The sequence below is a fragment of the Myiozetetes cayanensis genome, unplaced genomic scaffold (assembly GCF_022539395.1).
Source record: "Myiozetetes cayanensis isolate MyiCay16 unplaced genomic scaffold, myiCay2020 scf3, whole genome shotgun sequence".
Lineage (NCBI taxonomy): Eukaryota > Metazoa > Chordata > Aves > Passeriformes > Tyrannidae > Myiozetetes > Myiozetetes cayanensis.
Window position 1 is genome coordinate 11,841,439 of NW_026087521.1, and position 25,435 is coordinate 11,866,873.

Sequence of the window (25,435 nt, forward strand, 5' to 3'; positions counted from 1 at the left end):
GAAATACAATAGGTGAAAATACAAAACTCACATGAATGTAAGCAGGCAACAGCGAGTTGTAAAACAGCTCTGTCAAAGGGCACAGAAATCCATACAGGACAATTGCTGCTAAAGCAAAGAAAGGCTGCAACATCTGTGACAAACTCAGTCTGGAATATGATCCAAATCCATGCAAATCTAAGGGGAAAAAAAAGATGAACCCGCATGTTCTTTAATTAAACATTGCCAGATGGCCTGTATATAGTGCACAGATTTGGGTCAGCCTTTGCTCTGAGTGAAATTCATATGGTGAAAAGCAGAAAATCTACGACCTGCACAGCTCTGTATTTGCATGGTAGACAAACATGGAAATGATCCTTGAAAAGTACAGCCAAAACATATTTGGAAATTTTCTTATTTAACTCTTTTTTCCCCCCAAAGTTACAACAATTTGGACTGTCCAGGGGTGATGACAGCCCGTCTTGCATTACAAAACCGCAGCTCTGTAAGAGTGAAAGTCTAAGCTAATCATCCACAACACGAGGGAGGGGAAACAAAGTTCAGGCCAACTTTATTCTGCCAACTGCTGGATAGTCCAGATTTCTGAACTGTTTACAAATCAGGAATATAGTTTATGTAGGTTATCCCAGATGGCATAAATAATTGAAATATTTATTTGTAAATGAATAATTGCAAAACTACATCCATGGGAAGCATTTATAGTGCACACAGTTCTTTGAAAGTGCTCCCCAGCTCGACAGTCTATCACATGTACCAAGCACATGGCAATTAATCCACAGTCAGAGACAATAATTGCAAGTTATGTACCTTTTGGAAGTTACTACAGGGCTGCTATCTGGGCAGCTAATGCTCTCTTTCAGCAGAGAGGCCCTAAAGGTACAAGCAGTAAATTAGACATCATGTTTCCATGGCTAAAGTCCAGATTAATAGTTTCACTACCTAAAATGAACCTTTTTCCTTTAAACACCCTTCTCTGCTTCTCTGACATTATTGCTGGCCAGAACTTTTAAAGCAGTTACTAAAACTAAGGTCCTGAGTGTCGGTATTTTGTTCAAGTACGAGACCTACAAGCAAAGCCAGACTGCCACACTTCACTCTGTTTCACTTCACTCCTGAACACAGTTTTCTTTCCTAAGAGTAAAAACACCCATAGTGAGATTTTTACTTTCTTTAATTTAAAGATTGTATTACAGAAAAGTTTAATAAAGGAATCCTTATAAGGATTAACTCTTGACGTAATATATTGCCAAGATACAGTGTAGCTGCAAGGGCTCCAGGTGAACCTTCATATAAGTTGCTTTCTTACATACACAGTCGTTGAACAACAAAAATGGTATTCCCCATCTGTAAGAGAAGACAGTGGTATTGAAACAGTCCTGTTACCAGTGTGTTCTGGTTTTCCCAAATTAGAAACACGCCATATTAAACCTGTAAAATCCTACTATACAGAAAGGTGATAGAGATGAGTTTTCTAAAGATTGCAACTGATGAAAACACTAAAATGAAAACTAAGGAGTGTTGATTATGCAAAATGGTTTCTCTTTTACTCTCAGGTCAAATATACTAAGAAACGTACAAATGTTTTTGATAATCTAGTTCCAGATGAACTCAAAACACTGAAGTAACATATACAGGCTAAGAGAATTCAATACTGTTCCAAGGCACTTACTGAATCTCCATGACTAGATGAAAACCAGAACAAATTAGGTCTGACAATTAAACAGTATATAATATAAAAATAACCTTTTGCTTACAATTTACAAAATGTATTACAATCTTTATCTCTGCTAACCTGCAATTCTGGCTGTGTGTGTCCAGCGATTTTTGTAAAAAACCCCAGAAACTATTTTCTAAAACTTCAGGGCAAATAATTTACAAATAAGGTACACAAAAATTTAGATCATGCAGAGATTTCTTACATCTTCTGTTAATATTTTATGATTGCAACTTTATCAAATTATATACTTACTTGCCCTGTACATATACAAAATAATGCATACATGGTACTCAAACGTTAGCAAAAAGTAGTCCATAAACACAATCTGTCAAAAGTATTACTATATTAACATATGTCTACAAGCAGCGTGTAACAGGGTTAAAAGACATTAAGGCAATAATACTTGAAGTTACAAAATAAATCGTATTAATACTTTCTCCTAAGTGTAGTAAGGCAGGTAGATGGCCCCAGCAAGAAGTTAAGTTGTAATACTGGAATCCACTGTTGTGAACCATGTGTCAGGTTTTGCATGGGATGTACTGCAAAGAGTGTACCATGGATAGTTAGATCTACACTGCTCTGTGTTAGTCGCCCCCCAGAAAAGTGGAATACTATTTTTCTAGTTCTCAGTGGCACTTGAGTTTTCCAGTATAACTTATTGATAGTATGTCCATTGGTTCTTGGATCATGTCCATTCTGAGGGTGGCTCTCTTGGTCCTCTGGGCTTTGCACAGCGGTTACCAAAACCTACAGAAAGAAATATTTAATATTATTTAGTATTTAATATTCTGTCCACTCGGACAACACAGGCTCATAAATGCTGGTAGAAGTCAGAAGGATCACTAAGACTTCCTCCAGCTCTTAGAGAACAGGTTTATTCTCGGGGCTAGAAAAAAACCTTTGTAGTATGAGGAGTTCTAAAGGCACTATGGCCACAGAAAATAGAAATATGAAGAATTTGTATATTATTATACTTCACTATTTAAACCTCACTGGAAAGTATTTATCAGTAAATACAGTATTACAGCCCTTGTTATCTTTTTTTTTCTCCTTCTTTGCATACCAAAGCAGTTATCAGGTATTATTTTCAAAAGTATTCAGTGCTCTAGAGACATTGTATCCCATTTGACATATTCTATATTTTACACACTCTGAAAAAAACACAGTGAATAATTACTCAATTGTTGATTCTGGGAAAAATTCCTTCAGCAATGCTGAAGAGACAAGGCAGGTTTATTTGTCTGCATCTCAGGGAGCTGGAGGGAGACAGTAGCAGCATTAATCCAAATTAGGACCATTAATGAATCCTCTGTTTAATTTATCTAATGATTATGCTTTGAATGAATTGTAATTACCAATATCTGTTACTTCTGCAGGAAATTCTGAAACTTGACCTCTTGTATCAGTGGAACCAGAAAAAGAAATCTGAGGTAAAATGTCAGTTGGTGTTTTGTTGCTTCTTTCAGGACGATCTGGAAAACACACAGACCACAATCACTGAGTCACCACTGTGGCAATGCCACTTGTAATTGCAGACCAGAAAACAACTGGCATCAAATATTATTTACAAAAATAAAGCTTTAAAAGCCAGTTTCTCATTCCTTAAAAACGATACTTCAAACTTGTTTATGAAGCAAATGTTCAATGACAGTGACACATTCCTGCTTGCCAAATCTGGATTACTGTTTTGCCTTACAGTTTGTATGGATATTTGAAATCCCACATAGCATCTATTTATAGCAAGAGCCCACAGTGCCATTTAATGCATCAACATAAATGCATCTGTTCATGTTCTTTCTAAGCTAAAGGTGCTTAGACATGATAGGTAAGTATGTGTTTCATTACTTGTATAACCACTCTAGCAGCAAATCTGTAATATTTCTTAAACTAATTTATTTTAAAATAAACTGCCAGGTATTTAACAGGCAGCTCCAAGTGGACAGTACAAGCCCATTCAAGCAGATGCAGAAGAAACATGCAGACAATCAGGTTACAGCTGAAGCGGCTGCTGCAAAGTTAAATGTCACTGATAGACCACACTTCCTATTGAAGCCTTTTCAGAAGAACAAAAATTAAAGACTTGGATAAATATGCAACATACATATAGATGTAGTTTAAAAACAGAAGGCCTTTTCAGAAGTTTTCAGTGTTTTCACAATCTACTTAGATATCTTCGGAGCAAAAGCAAATTTTTTTCAGTAGGAAAAATGTATTTTGGAAAAAAAATAATTAGAAAAGCTTTTCCACTACTTACCAGGTAGTATAGGTGAAGTTGTTTTCAAACCCTGTTAATGAGGGATATATAAAATAATTATATAAACCACTTGCAAAACACCAAAAGAAAATCAGAGACACCTCCAAAAACATACAACATTTGTGGAAATACCTACTTTCCTTTACATTTTTGGCTTGCTTCAGTGCTGACAAAAATTGCTACAGTACTTAATAAGAGAATTTACTATTAGAACCTTAATTAGCATTTAATAAAACTTTGAAAATATGACACTAAAACTCATTTGTAAAAGTAGGCAGGTTAGTTCTCATACTACATTTATAGCCCCTGAAAACTCACATCTATGTTTTTTGTTATATTTTTAAGTAAGGTATTGGGGGTGCATTAAAAAAAGGCACAAATGGAAAAAGGATTTACATCCTTTTGAAGTTTTGCCAGCTGTTCATGCTGGATGACTTTGAGCTAGATGACTGAAAAGCAAAATCTGATGGGCAAAAAATGGTTTGTTTAAAATAAATATGGACATCAGGGAAAACCTTTATCAGGCAGTGAACTGGGTTGCCCACAGATGATATGAAGTGTCTGTCTCTGGAGGTTTTTGACACCCAGCTGGATAAAGCCCTGGGCAGCCCGGGCTGAGGCCCTGCTTCATGCAGCAGGTTAGACAAGAGACTGCAGCTCTCCTGCAGTTTGAATTGGCCTAAGATTGATTAAGGGCAGAGAGCAAGCTCTGTAAAAGCAGCATATTTACACTCTTAAGGCCATAATTTAAGGTATATGAAGGATGACTTCTTTTAAACGTATTGCTGAACTTAGAAAACCAGATAATTTCCTTGGAAAGAAAGCACGCTCTTAACACACGAGTTCAGCAGCTCGGGCAGAGGAAAAGCTGGCCAGTTGTAGACGACCAACAGCTGCACCTTCTCACAAGTGTTTATTTTGCTTTCTGTTGTGTCTCCCCACCGAACTAGAAATGACTGATTAGTACAGACTTGTCTCCTACACTTACTGTGGAGGCTGTTTGCTCAGGGAGATGCTGATCACGCAATATGCTCCACTCCGACTGTGCAATCACAACTGGCTTCAGCAAGGGTGTGCCTAGGAAAAATTAAATCAAACTCAACATACTTGAGCTCTCCCCACGATCAGGCATTAGTACACAGCATTAGAAATGTGCTCTAAAGCAACTTTTTTTAGATTAAATGCCTGTAAAAACATGAAAAGCATTCAAAATAAGGCAAAATGCCACAATGTAATTCAAAATACATCAGACTGTAGTGCTTGCAGCATGGATGTTTCATTGTCTTCCTCTAAGGGTTCCTAACCAACTGGGCAATTGGCTTCTTTTTCAAGGATGTTTTAGCAATTTTGTTACATCAGCTGTGCAGTAACAGCACGTGTTTTTCAGATCTCCTAAGTCAACACACAAGTCAGGACAGCCATACCTGTCCTTTGCAGACATCATGCAAAAACACAAACAAAATGGAAGTGGTTTTAGTTATTCCAGTCCCAGAAAGATTTTTCTTTTTTTTTTAAAGGAAATAGCTTTGTTTCTTGTTTTACAGAAAAGAAGCAAGTCCATCATATTATTCAGAGGATGACTTTGACTCTGAATTACCTATCCTTATGATGCTTAAGGGACATATTTACAACACTTCACTGTTTTTATGCTGAAAGTATCTAGATTAACTACTTGGGTCAAAAATCTTTGAGTTTCACAAAGTGACACTGAACAAAGGCCTCAGTAAATAACTGCATCATGTCAGGTTTTCTGGAAGATACCAATCATCAACCTAACTTTTCACTTAATTTCAATTCATCTGTTTTGTGTTCTGCCATTACTAGCTTGATGAATGAAATATAACAATAGGAGCACATCATTTGTGTCAAGCTTTCTCTTTCAGTCACCCTTTTGATACAGGCAAAGAGTGAACTGCATTCAACTTGAACAAACTGGGCTTGTTCACTACATGCAGTGCAGTATGATGCATCATCATCTTTCCTTTCCCCAAGAAAGGGGAATCAGATAAGCACTGTTCATGTGCATTCCCATTCCCTACCTGGGAGCAGTAGGAAACCAAAACAGCTGGGAAATTCCCTAACTGTACTGCATTTCCCCACTGTATCTCATTTCCATACCCTTCAGAATGAAAACCAGGTCCATTAATATCAAAGTTTCCAATTACCTAAATATCATACAACAGCATGTTTAGTTAGTCAGAAGATGAAAAATAATTTCACTGTGTTTAAGAGCTTGTGAAAATTAAACCTCAAAATAAGCTACTACACATGCTAGATTTCATACCATTTTATAATTTGCTCCAACACACCAACCAAAAGCAGGGAGTATTTGTATTGTATTCAAATACAATGCTGAAATGCTTTTTACATTTTATCTCCAGTTATCACAAAACATCAAAAACTCACTCTGTTCACTTGCTAATACAAATGATTCTGGTGTTCTTTCTGGGAGCGGGGGAGAGGATTCTTCACTAGCATCAGCATCTAAATCAAATATGACATTAGGTGAGTTAAAAAACACACGTAGATTTTCCTCTGAAACGTCTAGAAGTTGATCTTTTGATACATGAGATAATCCTAAACTTGGTATAAAATTTACAGCAAAAGAACAGTTTGCTCTAAATATTATAAAACATTTTGGTTTACCAAACTAATGCCCTGGAGCAACTTCATGCTAACAACACTAACTTCACATTAAGAGGGTAGCATCAGTTTGTGTGTTATGCAACAAAGAAAAGGAAAACACATTTTCAGACTAAATAATTTGGAGGAAATAAGACCTCAACAACTCTGAGGAACACTTCCTCATTCTTTCAGGTCCCAGTTTTGCTTCCCAAGTCCACCTCAGGGCCCACTGGCTTCCACACCACTGACATAAACTAGTTAAACAGTCTAGTGCAAGGTTTACTAGCCAGAAGGGTAAGCAGGAGCCAGAGGAGATGGCTGCTGTTGGTGCCAGTCCCACATCCTGTCCCCAGTCTGTTCCCTCTCACCTCTCAGGAGTGTACTAACACAAGCTGTTCTGGCAGCAAAAGCCCCACTCTGACCTGCTAGAAAATCTGAAGTAGTAATTAAAGGTATAAAACAATTTAAAATAGCTGCTGCCATAAGAAATCTCATCTGACAACTGTACTCTGCACGGGATTCGAAAATATGAAGACACATTTCAGCTAATGAAGCCATGGAGCTTGACCTGCCAGCATGCCCTGCTGCTGCAGGGACAGAATTCCATCAGGTTGTACAAGCCACTGTGTACCAAGTGACTTCTGAGACCTGCTCCATCTCTAGTTTACTACACAGCCTAAGAAAACCATCATTAATGGAAATGGCCTCTATTAAACCAGAAGATAAAGCCCTCCCCCGACATACACTGACTGAAAGTGAGTTTTTAGGGTTTTGTTTAGGGTGTTGTTGCTGCTGTTTCATTGTTCTGTCTGTCTGGTTTTTTCCTTTTTACCTCAGGGTACAACTGTTTTTCACTTCATTTGAATTAAAAAGAGGATTTAACTATGTGGTAAGATCATGCACACCAGCAGTTATGGTTAAGTAATTAGGCTGCTGGTAAGTTCACAGGCAAGTTTTCCCGATGATTGCACCCACATTCCCAGCTTCAGACAGAAGACTCCTATGCAAGTATGAAATTGAGAAAGTCACTGTAAAACAGGGCTTAGAATCACTGGTGCAAAGCAATATAACCCTATTTTTTGAGTCCCAGGGGGATTACAAGACCGGAACCAGAATATAAAATTGGAAGTGTTCACTACCATACAAAAATGGAACAGATACACCCTAAATAACAAGAGATAAATGATATAAAATTAATGTTAAAATTTTAATCCATTCCTGTGAAATCATCAACATACCAGCAGCACAAGGGCTGTACTGTTACTTCAGGACATTTCTGATACACAGTTACATGAAACAAACTCTAGAGTGACATTCCTCCCATTCTTTATCATTTATGGCATATCACTTATTTTATTTGCACATTCTTATAGCATCTACATAATGAGATGCATGGAGAGGTAATGATTTCCAAACAGTGATAAACAATTATTGCCCTGGGAAAGACGAAAATAACCCTAGCTAAAAGGAGTATTGGAAAAACACTACAGCCTGTAAATCTAAAAAACAAATCAAAGAAAGACTGCTTAATGAAGTTGAAATAACTACGATATAAAGGGCTTTGTAAGCTCTGCAGAGCATTTTTAGTGTCACAATGTTAAAAGCATACATGTATGTGCAAGTATTGTTCTTTCTGTATACATAAAGTAACAAAATCTATAGACATAGGCAGTTTTTAAGGTTGCAAACCAATTCCCATTGCTGAGCATGACTTTTGGTGAAAGCTCAGTTCACAAAGCCAGTTAAATATTTTTAATTCAGCTGGTTCTGCACCTCACATCATACACTGAGCCCCATTTCAGCTCCAAGTCATGAAGTCTGCATAGACTCCTGAGGAGAGGCCATCACTGTAAGCAGCTCCAAGCACAAGAGTCTGAGCTGAATCCAGAAGCTCATGTTCCCCTTTCAGCTCCACAGCCTTTGCACAAGCAGTTATCAAGGCCTAATCTGTTCTTCTCAGCTCTGTCCTCCATCTGACTTAGGTGTGCCAGCCTGACTGAAATATGCATCTGCATGTTTTGGGACCCTTTTACCTTAGATAACCCATGCTGTAGCTTGCAAACTTCCTTTTACAAAAAATTAAAAAAAAAAAAAAGAGTCATAAAAGATTAAAAGTCACTAAATAATTTTCAAAGCACTAAGAAAGCATAACTTGGATTTTTAGATGAACGGCAATTTTAGCTTGTCTCCCCCAGCCACGTACAGAAAAAGAGGAAAGCACAGTTAAATATTTACAATGCTATTAAAGTGTGGGATGCAAATCATGAGCAAGTTCAAAGACCAGTATGGTGAATGAGGTTACATCTACATTTTTAGGAACAGCACATCAACCAGTAAGCATGAATTTGTTTTGTATTTGGACAAGCCCGTTGAAAATACTTTGACTAGCCAAACTTCCATTATTATAGACACCTTCGTGAAACTGGGAGTGGAGAAAAAAAAAGTGCCAATCAATAACATAAAAACCTACAAACAAGAACACATTATAAATAAAGAATCGAATAAACACAATAAAGCTTTTGAAGCAGCTAATCAAAGTCTGTAGTACTTTATAACAAAAATAGCTCACATGCAAACTGAAAGTCAGCAGGAAAAGTGTTGTGCCCTCTCTGAGGCTGCCACACTGCACCGATTAAATTCACATTTAGAAAATTGCACTGAAAAGAAATTTATTTTGTCCAACTCTACAGATGCAGGTAGGTTAAAGAGTAGCACTTCTGAACCTCAATGAAACCTACCTTTGCCATCTTCAGAAAACGTTACAGCTGTTAAGTCTTGCCTAGCAATAGACATTGGCAATACTTTCCTGGCAGAAACGTTTTCAGTACTAGTGGCAGCAGAGACTGTGGCACTTGCGGTTGACACGTTAGATGCGCTTTTGCTCACGGCTCCATCAAAGTTCACCTCCGTGTCAGAATCATCTGAATGGAGAGGATTAGTAAAACAGAGGGGTGCTCGGACAGAAATAGGAGTATGATCAACATTATCACCGGGAGGATGTTCAACTGTGGTGTTTGATGCTAGAGAGAGAGTTTTAACACCGTGACACAAGGTGTCTGAAGATGTGTCTCCAGACGCTGACGTACGCAGTGCACTTTCAGGCCCATGTAGTGACCACGTGGCATGTCCCTTGTCTGTCAGAGGCAAACGGTCTGGTCTTGGTGGAGTATCAGACACCTGCAGACTTTCTGGTGAAGGTATTAAGGCTGTGTTAGACGGTGGCACATTGTATTCCACGCGTGAGTTTTGAGAAGCATCTACAAATGAATCCCCTGAAATCTGTTCCTGTGGCTTAAAGCTCTTATCAATTACAGAGGATGACACAGGCTTAATTTTAATTGCATGTCCCCTGTTCAACAGGGAGTTCCCATCAAAGCTTCGTGGTCCCTCCTGAAGAGGCACCTTCTTGATCTCAAAACTTAAGTTGCGCTCCAGCCTTTTCTCTGCGCGTTCACTGGGTTCGTTCTTCCCTGAATGTTCTGTTGACTTATTATAATTCTCATTGAGGTCTGTTGAATGCTCTGATGAAACCATGTGCAAAACCGGCTTTGGATGGTATCTGTCATTGTCCTGCCACACCGTAGTGACTGTTGGATAAGCTGAGGGGGGAGATGGTGTTAAGATTGGTGGTACTGGCAGAGGCTCTGGAGGCTGCAAGATTTCTTCTTTAGCATCTCCTTCTACAAGGCAACTGCAAAGCAAACAAAATACAATTGTCTAAGTTCTCTGTATTTTGACAAGATTTTAGGTATCCATCTCCCTCTGCAGTAGTAGTGCTTTCACACCAGTATCAAATTCCCCACAGAGCTTACACGGCATATAGACAATGGTTATAGAATATGACTAATGGGGTAGGTAAGAACTAAGTCAACACACCCAAAACATCTTTCAGAACATCACAAAGATATGCATTCAGGCCACAGCTAATCCTCACTGATAGTTCAAAGATTGCTCACATCCTTTCCCAGAAGCATTTTTTCAAAGATGCTGTAAGACAGGCCCTCTTGTGGCAGCATTTCACTACTTTTTTCCTTCTGAAGTGGCTCAGAGAAACTTGACATAAGGAATTCAAATTTCAATAAAGCCAAGAAAAATTTCTTTAAAAAAAATAATCCTTACAGTCTACTTGATACTGAATATCTTCCTTCATTTTTATTTTTCTGCATATGCCTAGGAGGACTTTATTTTTATATTGGTGTATTTAATAGTCTGTGAATCGTTGTAAGGCTAATGATGCAGATCAAGGTTAGCTGACATGAGGTGCATACAGTATAAAGACCACTGACAGCAGAATATTTGATCTATATATATACAGTGGATATCAGTGAGATCACAGCACTAACAATTGCACTTTATCTCAAGCTACATAAAAGGAGAAGCTCTTCAAGCATATGGTCATTTTACTTTCAGATTAGACGCAGAGTAATTGACTATAAACATTCAGCACAACTGACAAAAGTTTTGTCTACAAACAGGAAATTGGGCATTTTTATAATTTTCATTCAGAGCCTTTAAAAAAACAGAAGGACCTGGATAAACTCAAGAAGTGGGAACCCCACAAGGCTCAACAAGGCCAAGTGCAAGGTGCTGCACCTGGGCCAGAGCAAACCCCTGGTATCAACATAGGCTGGGGGATGAAGGGATTGAGAACAGCCCTGCAGAGAAGGACCTGGGAGTGCTGGTGGGTGAGAGGCTGGACATGAGCTGGAAATGTGCACTCACAGCCCAGAGAGCCGACTGTATCCTGGGCTGCATTCCCAGCAGTGTGGGCAGCAGGTCAAGGGAGGTGATTCTGCCCCTCTGCTCTGCTCTCATGAGACCCCACCTGGAGCATCACATCCAGCTTTGGGTACTCCAACATGAGAAGGACCACACAATGGCACAACAATTTCTGCCTGTCTACAAGAGAAAGGCATCAGATAGGCTCTCATTACTTGTCTGCATGTCATATCACAAAGTCCAAGTGATACTATTTGTTCCTCTACTTCCAAAGCAGGCAGAAAATGGATTCACCCAGTGCAAATTCTTGAGACCATCATGACCTATAGATAAGCAAAACAAAATAACCCCAGGGGACTGCCTCACACTCGAGTCTTGTACAGAACTAAAGGCATATCTGACCTGGGACAGGCTACAGCACGTGTTTCATCCCTGTGACTTTACTAGCACCAAGCTACAGCAGTAGGGGTTGAAGAACTAAAATCCTTACACAAGGGATTCCATACTAAAGAGAACTGTTTGGATTCTCAGTTTATGAAAATCCCAACCCCCAGAAGTACTGCAAGCTTCCCAGCTTCCAAATTATCTCCTAAAAGCTATCTTATCTTTGTATCTGAAAAACCCCAAATCCTTTTGCAGTTCTCCCGAGTGGCCTCTTTCATTTTCTGCTTGATTTCTGCCACAAGGAGTTGGGCCTCAAATTCCTTCTCTTTCTCTCCTCCCTGTGCTTGGATGTCGCTATTTTTCTTTACATTAAAACAGGAGGAATACAAAGCACATCAAAGCAATTTCACAGAAGTAATTTGGGAACTTTTGCCTCTAGATGATGTTGAAGAATGAATAAGCTTGAGACTAAGTTGTTTGCTTGAATTAGTAAAGATAAGACAGGGAAAGGGAGGATGTAAGCTGTGCTCCAATTTAATACACACTGAGGACAGGAGAATTCCTTCCTCTTGGATTTTTCTCTTTCTGAATGGGGGAGGGGGACACAAAGAGAAGGAGAGAGAGTGAGTGCACTTGCACAAATGTTTACATGCCCCCTTTACCAGCAGTGATGCTCATCAGTAATCTCTGCTAAATCCTCCTACTGAAAATAATGGTTTTCCCTTATTGACCTCATTTTCCTGACCCAGAGTTATAGATGCAATCAGCAAAACTAATTTCTTATCTGGTACAGATGTACCATTAAGCATGACAATTAGCTAAAGGAGTAAATTAGCATCAAAGTAGATATGACAAGGTTACAGGCCCACAATACCAGTCAAGATTCATAAAGTTCTCCACCAATTACTGTTCAATGAAATCTCTCTTTTCTCTTTGATTCACTAGTAAACAGAGCTCCACATGCATACAAACAGCTCCCTTAGATGTATCCACAGAGCTGATGACACGGGAAATGCTGCATAAATCAGCAACCCAAAAGTTGATTAAAAAGCTTCCCTGTACACAGCTCAACAGAACTACCACAATGTTCCCCATTACATTTGAAGTTAGATGTCATTCCTTCACTCTTAAATGAGAGCTTACAGTGGTCAAATGAGAAATTATTTGCCAAAATCATTCTTTGTCTTATTAACACTGAAGGATATCTATCCTCAGAAATCAAGATGTCCAAATAGCATTCTAATGTACTTTTTCTCTTTAAATAAGGAAACAGATGCCAATAGGTAAATTTTTTTCCATTTTACTGACATTTTAGTATTATTATTTCATATGTTCTGCATTGCAAATAACGCTTTTGTTTGTTTCCATTCAGCAGAAATATTAGGATATGTACACATTCAGAAGGTCTCTGTTTGGCAGTAGCTTTTTCTAAAACTCTTGCCAGACAATCTTGGGCATTTTGGGCTGCTGCATAATGCTTCCTTTGGGCATGTCCTTCAACAGCTGGGCTCCATAGACACTTCTCCTCCCAGAGGCAGAAAATTATCTGAAGATGAACTACTAATAGTGTTACAAACAACAGGAGACAGTAAAACCAGCTTGATTTAAAATACCAGGAAACTAATAGAAAGCTCATGAAAGAGGATATTGAGGCAGAAAAGAGCCAGTGAACCAAAGAAAGCCAGATCAGTCGAGAAAGAGAGTTAATCTCTACTGTATTAGACCTTTAAATAAACCCCGCATTGCTTTTATATGTTGCGAAAGCAAGCATTTCACCAGAACATTTGTAAAATCCCACTGTGTACTAAAGAGAGAGAAAGCTTTGTCATGACACAGCCTTGAAGTGTCTCTTCCTGCTACTGATTATCTTGGAATGCGACTACCTTGGCACTTCCTCACACAGAATTTCCCTAGGTGATCAAGGCAGCTTTCTTGGACACTTTTATTGCCACACAGCTGATGCAGTGCCCTGGTGCCAAAGGCTTCTGAGGTGTCAGGTAAACCATGGTTTGGTGATAATGACTTTTAAAAATTATTTGTTATAATAACAATTAAACACAATTTCTCAAAAGTACTACAATTTGTTAAAAAAAGGAAAAAAAAAAAAAAAAAAGCCTCCCACAGCTTTCCACCGAAAACCTATACAGGAAAAGAGCCAAAACTAAAATGAAGTGATGGTAACATTATTTTTGTTTTTTCTGCAATGCATTATAAATTTTTAGAATGTTTTAAAATTCCATTAGGAAAAGAGCTATATTATTAAAACTGGGCACCATGGGTTCAGATTTAAATGAAACTTGGCCAGTGTTCAAAAGAAAAAAAAGCCTTAAGTAATCCATGGTTATTCTATGCAGCATACTGTGGGGTGTTTCAAATAAAAGAGAGTGATGCCAAGGTCATGGAATGCAGCTGCTATGATCAACCAAAAATAGATACCAACCTCTACATCCTCCCTCATAATTAAAATAGGAAAATTAAACTAAACATAAGCAGGTCGAAGCTAGACAACCACATTATTCTACTTTAGCATTAAATCACTGCCATCCACGCGAAAAAAAAGCTGCAGTTCAGTGAGTGAAGCTGTTGCAAACTGTACTACAGATAATTTATATGTTAAAAAATATATATATATAAAAGTATAACAAATGAATAAGCTTTGCAGAAGATGCAGAGATGGTTTGCAGGGCTTGACATGAAACAGAATTACACTTAACCCTGGAAATGTGTTTACTGTCATTGGACTGAAGTCCAAACATAATCTGATGAGAAGTTAAACTGCTGCATATTTCACCTTTTCTCCTTCAGACAGTAGCAAGTAGCTCTTCATTACACTGCATACAAAAAAGCTGTTACCTCACCTTTGCTTTCTGTGAATTTATGTCTGAGTTTCTTCTCTTATTTCGAACTGCATTTGAACTTGAAAATAAACTTTGTAAATAAAAAACTTTTTGTAACCAAGCCTGATTAAAATAAACCACCTCTTCTTCCAAGTACTTTAGAATTAACTACTAAATACACAAATATTTCAAGGACTAACACTTAAAGATATTAAGATACTCTTCCTGCCTTCACCTGAAAATAGTTAAACATGTCTAACAAACAACACTTTCCATCCCCTCAAGTCCTCCTAAGAAATTTAACAATTCAAGGTGACTTTCACAAGAAGTGATCGTCAACTGCAAAGTCAAGCAATTTCTAGAATAAGGTGCTGATGTGTGCGCTCACGAGTTGTTCTTTTTTACCTCTGTAATAATCAAAGGATAATATTAATTTTTCTTTGTTGACATCAAATGGAGAGAGACATTAGGCTAAATGACTAGCTCATATATTGTACAGCAAATATTAATTACATTAAAGCATCACAAGGTGATAACAGATTGGAAGGCAATACAATTCCAAAACCTCTGCGAAACAAGTACAGCTAGAGGCTTCACGGTGAGCTAAGTAAACAAAAGACCAATTTAATATCGATTTACTATCAGTAGCCTGAAGATACTTTTAACTTCCAAGAAGAGACAGAGGTAAAAGCAGCCTAGAAGTTATACTTTGTAGCACTCCTTGCCCAATACCCTCCCAGGCCAACACAAGTACTAAAAGGATTAATTATCCCTCTCTGAGTAAGCTTCCTATCTTACATGGTAAAAGTCTTTAGTGACATCTCATCCTTGCTTAGCACAGAACTTTAAGAGGAAGAGATCTACAAGTTTAAAGAAGATACAGAGACAACGTCATGATAATGTCACAGCAATGTCACAAACCGGAGAAGAGACAGGAGAGAAAGCCACAGAAAAGCCACAGAAAAATTCTACCCCCTACTGGGTGGCCAGTGAAAAGGGCTGTAGAGGAGATGTCACCCTCTCATCCAGCAAACAGTCTGAAAAGGGCTGACAGAAAACAACTGAGAGGCATCATAAGCTTTACTGCCTATGCAAACATGGCTTGGTCTGGTAGCACTGTGGCAGACAAGCACCCTGAGGTCAAGAGACAGAAACCAACTTTGCTCCTGCTCAGACAGGATCATCTCAAGCAGGTTCACCTGGAACCAAGCTGGCCCACAGTACTCTGCACTGTTGGTCACTGCAGCCCTTTTTGCTTTAGAAAACAAAGCAACTGCTAAATCTTCCCTTAAAAAAAAAAAAAAATGCAAGTTGCTTTACTAATTACACTCTCTAGAGCCAAATACAACACAGAATATAAAAAATTTAAAAGTGTTATTTCTTTTCAAAGGTAGTAGCTTTAGCAACTTGCTTGTAATCTCTTCAGAGACAGTGCATGTACAACTCGAGCATGCATTTGGCTGGCAAGCTAGAAATGTTTCCTTCTCCATACAGGGATTAAATTAGAATCTTTCATGGATTCTGCTCTCCCATCCTCCCCACAATATACAAAACCTGGATCTATGTCCTGACTGAATCAGGCTGCAGATTTGTAAAGTTACCTCCCTCATCAAGAAAAAACCATGCTATTAGTGGGTATTCTGAGCGGATGTGACTAATAGCAAATGAAGTCTTTCCTCAGAAGCATCTTCCATGAGGGGTGTAATTAATTGTTTTTCAAAAATAATCTCCATTTTACAAAGACAACAGCTTTGCTAAAAGCTTCCATTTATTCACCTCTAAGGAACCAATCTGCCTGCCAGTGCTGGCAGATGGGAAAGTATGAATTTATGAAATCAGGTCCAGAAAAGACCAGGATTTTAAGGAGAGATTAAAAGATTTTAACTTCATGCAGCAAGTGAAGAGCAATGCAATACAGACAAGAGAGATGTGTGCTAAAACATGAATTATGCATATATTATTATTACATGAATATATAAAATTATAAAAAGTAATGTGCACCTAAGAATCTCAAGGAATATTATTAAGGAAATTACCTATTGAACAAAAATCATAATTCTGATTTCAGTGACTAAATTTCAAGAAGAGCTTGGAACTCATCATGAACATAGGTTAACTGACTCCTTTGTCACCATCTACATAATTGAACACAGTCACATTACCACTAATCTAAATAAGGTAAAAAATATATTACCTACATAACACCAACTGTGTCATTTGATTGTAAAAAGCCCCAACTCATTTCCATGTCTCTTTATTTAATTTACAGTAATAAAACTTTCCTTATGACTAATTACTATGTAAGAATATTAACTGGCTGGTGGTTTCTTACATCATTCTACAACTTCAGGAGATCCAATTGCTTACCTTATATCTATTTAACTACAGGCCATGTAGCTCAGGCAAGATCACCTGCCAAGGTCCTATAAACCTTCCACAAAGCTGAGGGGACTTGGACACTTAGTTAGGAAAGTTACTTATTTAGGCTCTTAACACTCAGGTTGGGTACCCATTTTAGGCTGATGAATCTGTTGGTTCTGATTCACTTTGGCTTTTTTAAAGTTAAGTCTATGCACTTTAAGAGCAAGAAAGGATTTTCTTTTTCTTCTGTTGTATGAAAAGATTGGTGAGACCAATTTTTCTTCTCAATAAGAACAGCATATTGTTGGTATACTCTAGTCAAAAAGCAGTACTTATCTACTCACAGATAGTCATGGCAAGATTGGGATATTCAAACACAGACTTCTCAAAGATATTAACCTTATATTTAGAGTTAATTACAAGACTTCTATCTGCATTATGTACATTTCTATTTATAAATAGAAAAAAATGTATTTTCTTGAGTCTTTTTAGTATCAGTAGCTTTACTCTACTTTATATTACTGAAACATGCCAATCTTTCAGTCTTTCAGCTTAAAACAGTCTATTAACATAGTTAAGTACCTGCGGGTCCGTGGAGGCTTTGGTGGAGGAGAATCCTGTTTCTCAGCATCTGAAGAACTGACAGCATTCTCTGTATTGTTTTCATCCTGATTAAAAGAAAAAGGGTTGTTTTTACTCATGGCTGTACAGCTGATAAAATATTTGAACTGTGAGGTTCAAAGATCCATAATAATACTTCACAAGAGTATATAACAACACAACCTAATTTTGTCTATCATCACTTTCAAAACTCTAAATGCAAAATATTATTCTAATCTTGTGTATCCAACTTCAGATTTTTCCGGCTAAAGATTTTGTTCTGCTTGTAATTGAATAATTCACTACAGAGAATCCTCAAAAGCTGATCTTTCAGGTTAGTAGTGAGCAAGCTCTGGTACACCCTCCCAGTTATTCATATTGAAAGCATTTATTTTCCAGTCTAATTATTTTCACTTTTACAATCACTCCATTGGAGATAAGGTTAATCAACACTGTAGTAAGAAAATGAGAATTTCAGCTACTGTAAAGTGACAAGTGGGTAAGATCTAATGCATTGATCTAAAACACTTTGAAATCATCTCCCATTTGTGTATGGTGAAGTTTAATTTACTCAGCAAAACATGAAGATTTTAATTTCGCTTTAAGAGGACCACAAGTATAAGATATATTTTATCAACATATTTATAAATATATCTATATCCATACACACTTCCATGTATAGACATATAAAATATCGATGTGGGTTAACCCTGGTAGGCAGCCAAGCCCCACAAAGCCACTCACACACCCATTTCTCCACCTCACCCCTGAAGACACATGTGCCACAGCCAAAGACCCAACAAACCCAAAGACCTTAATTTATCTTAATTTAACGTTTATTTTACCTAAAGGCTTTTCTTGCAGGAATTCTCTTTCAAAGAGTAATTTAAAAAAAAACCAAAAAACATCCCAAATCAGTGTAATACATTTCAAAGCACAATACCAGGTTCATGCAATAGGGTCTGCCATCTGCCAGGCTACCTGCTCAGACTGGTGACAGAGACTGACCTTCTTCAATCTTACAAAAAAAAAAGATAATTCCCTGTTAATTTCTGCTTCAAATGTGATAGTTGCATTTGAATTCAGTGAACAATTTCTGCTTTGGAAGACAAACTATAACTGAGTTATCTCAACAGCTAACTAACCTCACTTAAATTTAGATTAATTATTTTTACATTTTTAATTTCTATTGCTATTCTTAGAAGTTACCATACCACTGTTGGCTACTGTGAAGAGTCTATTATCAAATTCTATTCCTCAGTGTACTAAGTGGAGCTTAACCTGCAAAGAAAAAAATTAAATCTTTTGATCTTTCTTATTGTTTTTCACCAACCTCCCCCATTAACTTGCTGTCAAATACAATCTTGCACAAGTACTCCAGCAGAAATACCCTATTGTTCCTCAATAAATGGATTGTGTTAGCCCTTTCAGAGAAATTGCACAGGGAGTTCATTGTCCTGCTGACCACGAGCTGTAACTATCGAGGTTTTTTTGGAGCAAGATTCAATTAGCAGATAAAAGCCACTCACTCACATTGAAATGAACACAACTGAAGCTCCCAGTCAATCAAGGTTGGTTGGTTTTCATGGAATCATAGAATGGTTTGTGTTGGGAGAGACCTTTAAAGGCCATGTAATCCAATCCCCCCCCTGCAATGAGTAGGGACATCTTCAATGAGATCAAGTTGCTCAGAGCCCTCTACAACCTGACCCTGAATTTGCCAGGGATGGGGCATCTACAGCCTCCCTGGGCAACCTATATTTCATCAACCTCATCATAAAACATTTCTTCCTTCCATTTAGCCTTGCTTCAGCTCCACAGGACATCGAAGTTTCATAAGGCAGAAAGATACTAGAAAGAGTGAGACTTCACAGGAGTTCCTCCCCTTGACCATCAGCTTCTCTGTCCTACTGCCAATCAGAGAAGTCTCCCAATTCAGTTCCACCAGCACAGATTTCTTATTTATGCACTCAGTTTTCTAAAGGGTATTGGCAAGGGAAAGGGTGTGCCTGTTGGCTGTGGTGCAGACTAACTCGTCCAGAAAACAAACCAGCAGCTGCATCCCTGTCCTCCTGTGTTTGTAAAATGAAGTGTTTGTGAACAGAATGTTTCCTGAGATATGCTTTTCTCACAGGCGGAAGAAAAAGCTTATTTAGGAAGCTAACATATGTCAAAGCTTTTTAAAACTCCATGTATACAGTAAGAAGCTGTTTCTAGTTGAGATAGACAGAAGTAGCTGAAGAGGCACTGCCATTTTTGCTTCTGGTAATAAAAGGTATGGATACATCTTATAGAAATGTGTATAAACTCAAATGTCCAAGGCATATACACAAACACAGAGTCTACAAAAACAATTCCTTGCAAAAAAAAATTTAAATGCCCAAACAAACAAAAAAACAACAGAAACCCCACACACAAAATGCTATTTTTAAATTTAACCCCAACCTTGTACACTGGGAAGGCTTCAGGCAGATAGGTGTTCAAAAGCTTTCACCTGTGCATTAGGTTAAACTCCATATCCATTCTCTGTTTTAGTTACATTAAGTGAGTAACAAGAATGTCATGGGAATTACTGTCACCAGAAAAAGACATACTTCACTACTCTTGTCTTAATTAGCTCAATGGATTGATGTTCCTGTGAAGACTTTGTTTACTTTTAGATAAGTAAAGATTTTTACTTCAAAGGTTGAAGATGATAAAAGTTTAAAGCAGTAACCAAATGCACTAACACACGCAGGAAAGAAGAGTACTCATATATCAGTGCTGCCATTACTACTGGCTCTCTTCTTGTTTTTGTCCAAGGAAATGCTGCTGGCTGAACTCTTAGAGCAAGGCTCTTCCCTGTTCTATGTCCTATTTCCAAGAAATAGGAATAACCTGTATTTTGGGCACCCTTGAGTGATGTCAACTCACAGATTTCCCTGTTGTATATCAATAGAAGTGAACAGGCAAACAGGCAGTAAAACTAGCACAGAGCAGAAAAGAGGAAGATCAACTCTAAAAGTGAATATAGGGTATCTCCCTGGAATGACCACATCTGTTGAGGAGAGCAGATGGCAGTATTAAGAAAAAGCCTTCCACAGCCTTCCTAATCACAGCTTATCGACATCAGTCAACACTCTCCTGCTTCTCTAGACAGATGTTGCACTCTCAGGCAGAATACAGTTTTCAGAAGTATCAGCTTAAACAAACCAGGACAACAGACGTAGTTCACATATAATTTTTTAAAAGTGTGCAATCCAGTGAAAAAAGTGTTCAGTGCAGCACTCTGCTTTCTTACAGAAGATACCTATCTTACCCTGGCAGACTTCTCATTACAACAGCAGCATTAACAATAGATGGGTAAACAAAAGAAAAGGATCTTTCCCCGACCCTTGTGTGTATATACATCAAATGCTAAACAGTGCAAGAGCTCTAATGTGCTCGCTGAGGGAGTACATTATCAATGTTCAGAGTGAAGAATTTATAGTTAATTCTGTTAAATCACACATATATAGAAATGTGTGCATATCTACCTATGAAAGACTACATGAACAAATGGAAAGACCATAAAGTCAAATATTTAGAAGTGTAGTCTACTATAATGCAAGAGCAACTCATGTTCCTGTAGTAATGCAGAGAAACAAGGAATTCCCATGGCAGATGCAGTGTCTGAATTCAATTTGCTAAAGTGACCTAAACTGTGTTATCATCCCCCAAGGGTGGGTCTTTCCCCCATGGCTGAATCACCAAAGACAGCTGTCAGTAACCTCAAGCAAATAGAGGATCACAGTCTTAGACTGAGATTTCACACACCCTGCCTACAATTCAAAACCTTTTGCCCAGGAATTGCAACATATAATTCTCTTTTGGAACTCACAGTGGAAATATTTAATGTCATTCAGAAGCTTTCTGTACTGATAAAATACTGGTAAATTTACTGCAAAGACTCCTCCACAAGTAATCCCTTAAAAGGAATTGAGGCATTCCTTTTGCTCTTATAATAAAGCAGCATGGGAATCACTTAGCATCAGCAGATAAAATGAGAAATATTTCAGACTGAAATGATACACTCAAGTGACTCAGATCAAATAAAACATTCCAAGCACAGGCAACAAGATAAACATCACTGAAGACATATATGATTTTTTAGAACGCTACAATGGCAAAAAGTATCTTTGCAAGCTGCAAAACAGCAAAGAGAATATCAACAGCAAGGTCTTTTCATTTACAGTTTCTAAACCACTAATGTTTGAAATGTCAACATTCTTCTTATAGTAGCTGATTCCTCCATGACTTCTAAAAGTGCAATCAACCACAGCAACAGAACTCTGTCACTTTTACAGCAAGAAATGCAAGAGACACTGGAGAGTACCAGTAATGCCAGATTTGGTTGTTTGTTTTTTAATCAGTTTTCCTTTTCCTACATCCAATCAGAACATCCAACTTGATGGAATTCTATCTGATTCAGACTTTCCAGGACAGCTATGGCTCACTGCAGATCATGAAGAAGTTTCTCAAATAACTCACAAAATATTTTACTGACACATATCCGACTGATACCTTATCAGATGATCGAGACTAATCAGCTCACATATGTTTCAAAGCTTCCAAACACAACACCAAGTGTTAAATTTTCACAGCAGTACTAACAAAACCAATGATGGCAAAAAGCACAGTTATTGACTTCAAATACATGACAATATGATCAAAAATCTCAGTGTGAAGGGGGCTGAGTCCAAGACTCTGTTCCACTTCAACTGTTTTGAAATTTAAGAGTACTACTAAGGGGAGGGGAAGTGGATAGTTTGAATTACCAAATTTAGCATCTGAATTATTTTCTTATCAGAGAAAAATTGCTCAGGAGTAGCAATTTTTCACTCTGAAATTTGGCTGTTGGGGACTGTTGAAAGTACTGGTATCTGAGCAGAGTTTTTCTCATTTTATTTCATTACCATACTTGTATTATTTTAAGTACATTTGTAGTTCTATACATCACAATATGTATAACTATATGGTAAGAGTATGCAATTACTATAGTATACCATATATGTATTCTCTACATGGTTTTCAATCTTTCTATCAAATCCTAACAGATATTCTAACCCTGTAAGTCTCTTTTCAAACACTGCATGTCTTGTTGTTGATTTTTTACGTTATTGTTTCCAGCAGGGCAAAGCTGGCAAGTTCACAGGAACACACATTCAGGATTGTGTCTGAGCTACTTCCCTATGAATACTGCACTTGCTGCCAATCAGATTAACTTTTTACTGTGATGTTACTGGCAAGCCCTGCTTGCAAAGGCCTCGGTAACTCAATTCATTCCAAACACTGTTTGAAATGAGAACAGCAATTGGACAACAAAACCATGAAACCAAACCCTCCAGAGCACTCCAGCTCTTCAGAGTATTATCAAAATAGAATAAATGAAACACTTCCTCCTCAGCCCTGCAGTATCTCCTATTTAACTAACAGTAATATCTCCAAAGTAAGCACATTGTTTTATTTGGAATTGTTTCCACTGGACATAATCAAGATTCCACAGTTACTGTAGCATCTGCAGGCAGAGTAAGATCTGTGAAGGAACCTCAGAATATTACATTGTATTTCATAAAGCTACTTGAAAAATTCCTGCATCAGAGTTAGCTTTTAAACTAATATACATCCCAGAATGCCTGTTTGATGTTCAAGAGAAAACAAGCTAGAAAATTTCCAGGGAAAATCAGACATTATATACAACAGATACTACATAACACCCTTGGAGAAAAAAGAGGAGCTTTTTCAGAATAGCAAAAACACTGTCTCAAGTAAGTCTCAGAGTATTAAGAATCAGGTAAAAGTTACAAGAAAACATTAAATGGGATATGTGAGGTAGAAGACTTATAACCAAAACTGAAGCTAAGCCTACACCAGTTAATTCCCTGAAGGCAAATTATCTAACAAATGGACAACAGTAAATTAAAGTACAAAATTTGTAGCTACAAAAACTTTTCACCTGTGAGACCTTTTTCCCATCAAGCTTTAGGCAGAAATATTCAAAGCTCCATCCAAAGAACAACCTTTGATCTTTGTCCAGGTTTTTAATGTTTGAATTCTGTAATATACTTTTGAGATAAGCACACTTGACCTGCAGACAGCATTCAAGTTACAAGGTACCCACACAATGACATTATGTTCCCTGCTCCTATTAGTTTCCAAATAACTGCTAAAACTCTATTTCCTTTTCAACTTACTGATTATAAACCAAGATCATACCAAAGTAAAATTCAAAACTCCAACTCCATCACTGCCTATGCAGAGTTGGGATTTCTCCCTGTTTCACCTCCATGTACATCACCCATCCATCATCTATTTGCTCTTGTTTTATTACTCAGCCAGCAAATCTCAAGCTATGCTACAGAAACCATTTGCCTTTGTTAGAAAAACAGTATCAGCGTGTTGTGCCACCACCTTACTCATGTCCTAGAATACATAAATAAGTAATATAGTATATATAGCAATAGGTAAATAAGAGACCTCTTGTGATTCTATATAAAAGCACAGACACAGGTCAAATGAAAGTCAAATAACCAAAAGGTACTGACCTACCTATTATTTTATGACCAAAACTCAAGTAACTAGAAATCACTTATGTACAAAGCTAATAAATCTGCACATTCCAAACCCTGTCATGCTCATTCCTCAGGGAAAAAAAAAAAATCACATATCAGCTTAATCAAAGTTGTAACTAATAAAAGCAGTGTGCCCTATCAGTATTTCATTTAGTCCACAGGCTTCTCGTCATGACTAAAGATTCCAGAAGTGTTGCATGAACTGATATAAACTCTTAGGAGTTAAGAGAAGGGTGTATGCCTTTTTTCCAAGAATGAACAACATTCCAGACTTCCTAAAAAGCACAGTATAGAACAGCTAAACACCTAATATTAAAGTGATGCTTATTAATAAAAATAGATTTAAAATTGCTTTCAGATATTTCACAGGGTCCTGAAGTTACTACACATACTCCCTTTAGAGAGCTGAGGAATCTACAACAATTAGGTACTGAAGGGACAGATAGAATCACTGAATAAACAAAACAGTCAGGGATGAAGGATGATACAGAGTTCTGGACTGTGGGAGAGGAAGGATATATTGATCCAAACAAGCCACTTTTCACATAGTGCCCAACAGCAGACAAGAAGACATACCTAAACATAAAATAGGGAAAAAACCTAAAGGAGACATGAAATTTAAAGCCGAAGTACAGAGAGACAGAAAAATCCTCAAATACTGTGATTACCAATGAAAACCACTATTTTTTCCACTTTTTTTCCTCCTTCATTAAAAGGATAAAGCATGAAGCTTCCTGAAAAAGGCATTTTAAACCTATTTTTCTTTCCCCCAATCTATTCCAGTGCAAACAGTACTTCAACACAACGTGAGAACGTAGTAAGATCATTCACTGCCAGTCCTGTTCAACTCTGTCAAGACTGCTGGGCCAAGTCAAGACAGAAGCAATGCCATACAATACCCAGGTCTCAGCTGAAGAGTCCAATTAACACTAATTTCCTGCTTTAAAACTGGGCCCAAGACCACACTGGGGGGAAGGAAGAAAAAACTTCAGTAAAGGTTTTCCCCTTTAGGGAGTTTAACCTAAACATAGATCAGACAGGATTTACCGATATACACACTGTGTGTGTTAATCTATTTTTATTTGTATACAAACATATGGATACATATATTTGTATACAAATATATGTATATGTAGGCTGGAGGTTTATTTCTCACTTGCTCTTCATCACACTGTTTAAAAAGCAATTTGCAGAAGGTCAGTCTTTACACAAAATTTCATTTGCTGCCAGTGTACCAGAACTGGGCTAAATACTGACAATTAAAGCAACAGATCAGCTGACAACTACTGTCACCTCATCAAGGTAAGGGCACATTTCACAATTCAATATTGAGTTGAGTCCTCCATTT

At 37.7% G+C, this 25,435-nt stretch overlaps 1 protein-coding gene across 2 annotated transcripts in view; it reads right to left on the minus strand.

Moving 5' to 3' along the window:
• Positions 1-1,153: 1,153 nt before the first annotated feature.
• The window catches only part of PTPN12 (protein tyrosine phosphatase non-receptor type 12), a 69,065-nt gene continuing 44,783 nt past the window's right edge, over positions 1,154-25,435 (minus strand). The window contains exons 12-18 of one of the 2 annotated variants that reach the window (XM_050324073.1): positions 17,480-17,565; positions 9,335-10,287; positions 6,378-6,455; positions 4,960-5,048; positions 3,972-4,002; positions 3,073-3,189; positions 1,154-2,464 (exon numbers count right to left, since the gene is read on the minus strand). In XM_050324073.1, the coding sequence (XP_050180030.1) occupies positions 2,403-2,464; positions 3,073-3,189; positions 3,972-4,002; positions 4,960-5,048; positions 6,378-6,455; positions 9,335-10,287; positions 17,480-17,565 (1,416 nt within the window). In that variant the 3' untranslated portion in view covers positions 1,154-2,402. The remainder of the gene's footprint in view (positions 2,465-3,072; positions 3,190-3,971; positions 4,003-4,959; positions 5,049-6,377; positions 6,456-9,334; positions 10,288-17,479; positions 17,566-25,435) is intronic. The other variant, XM_050324074.1, reaches the window with a different exon arrangement.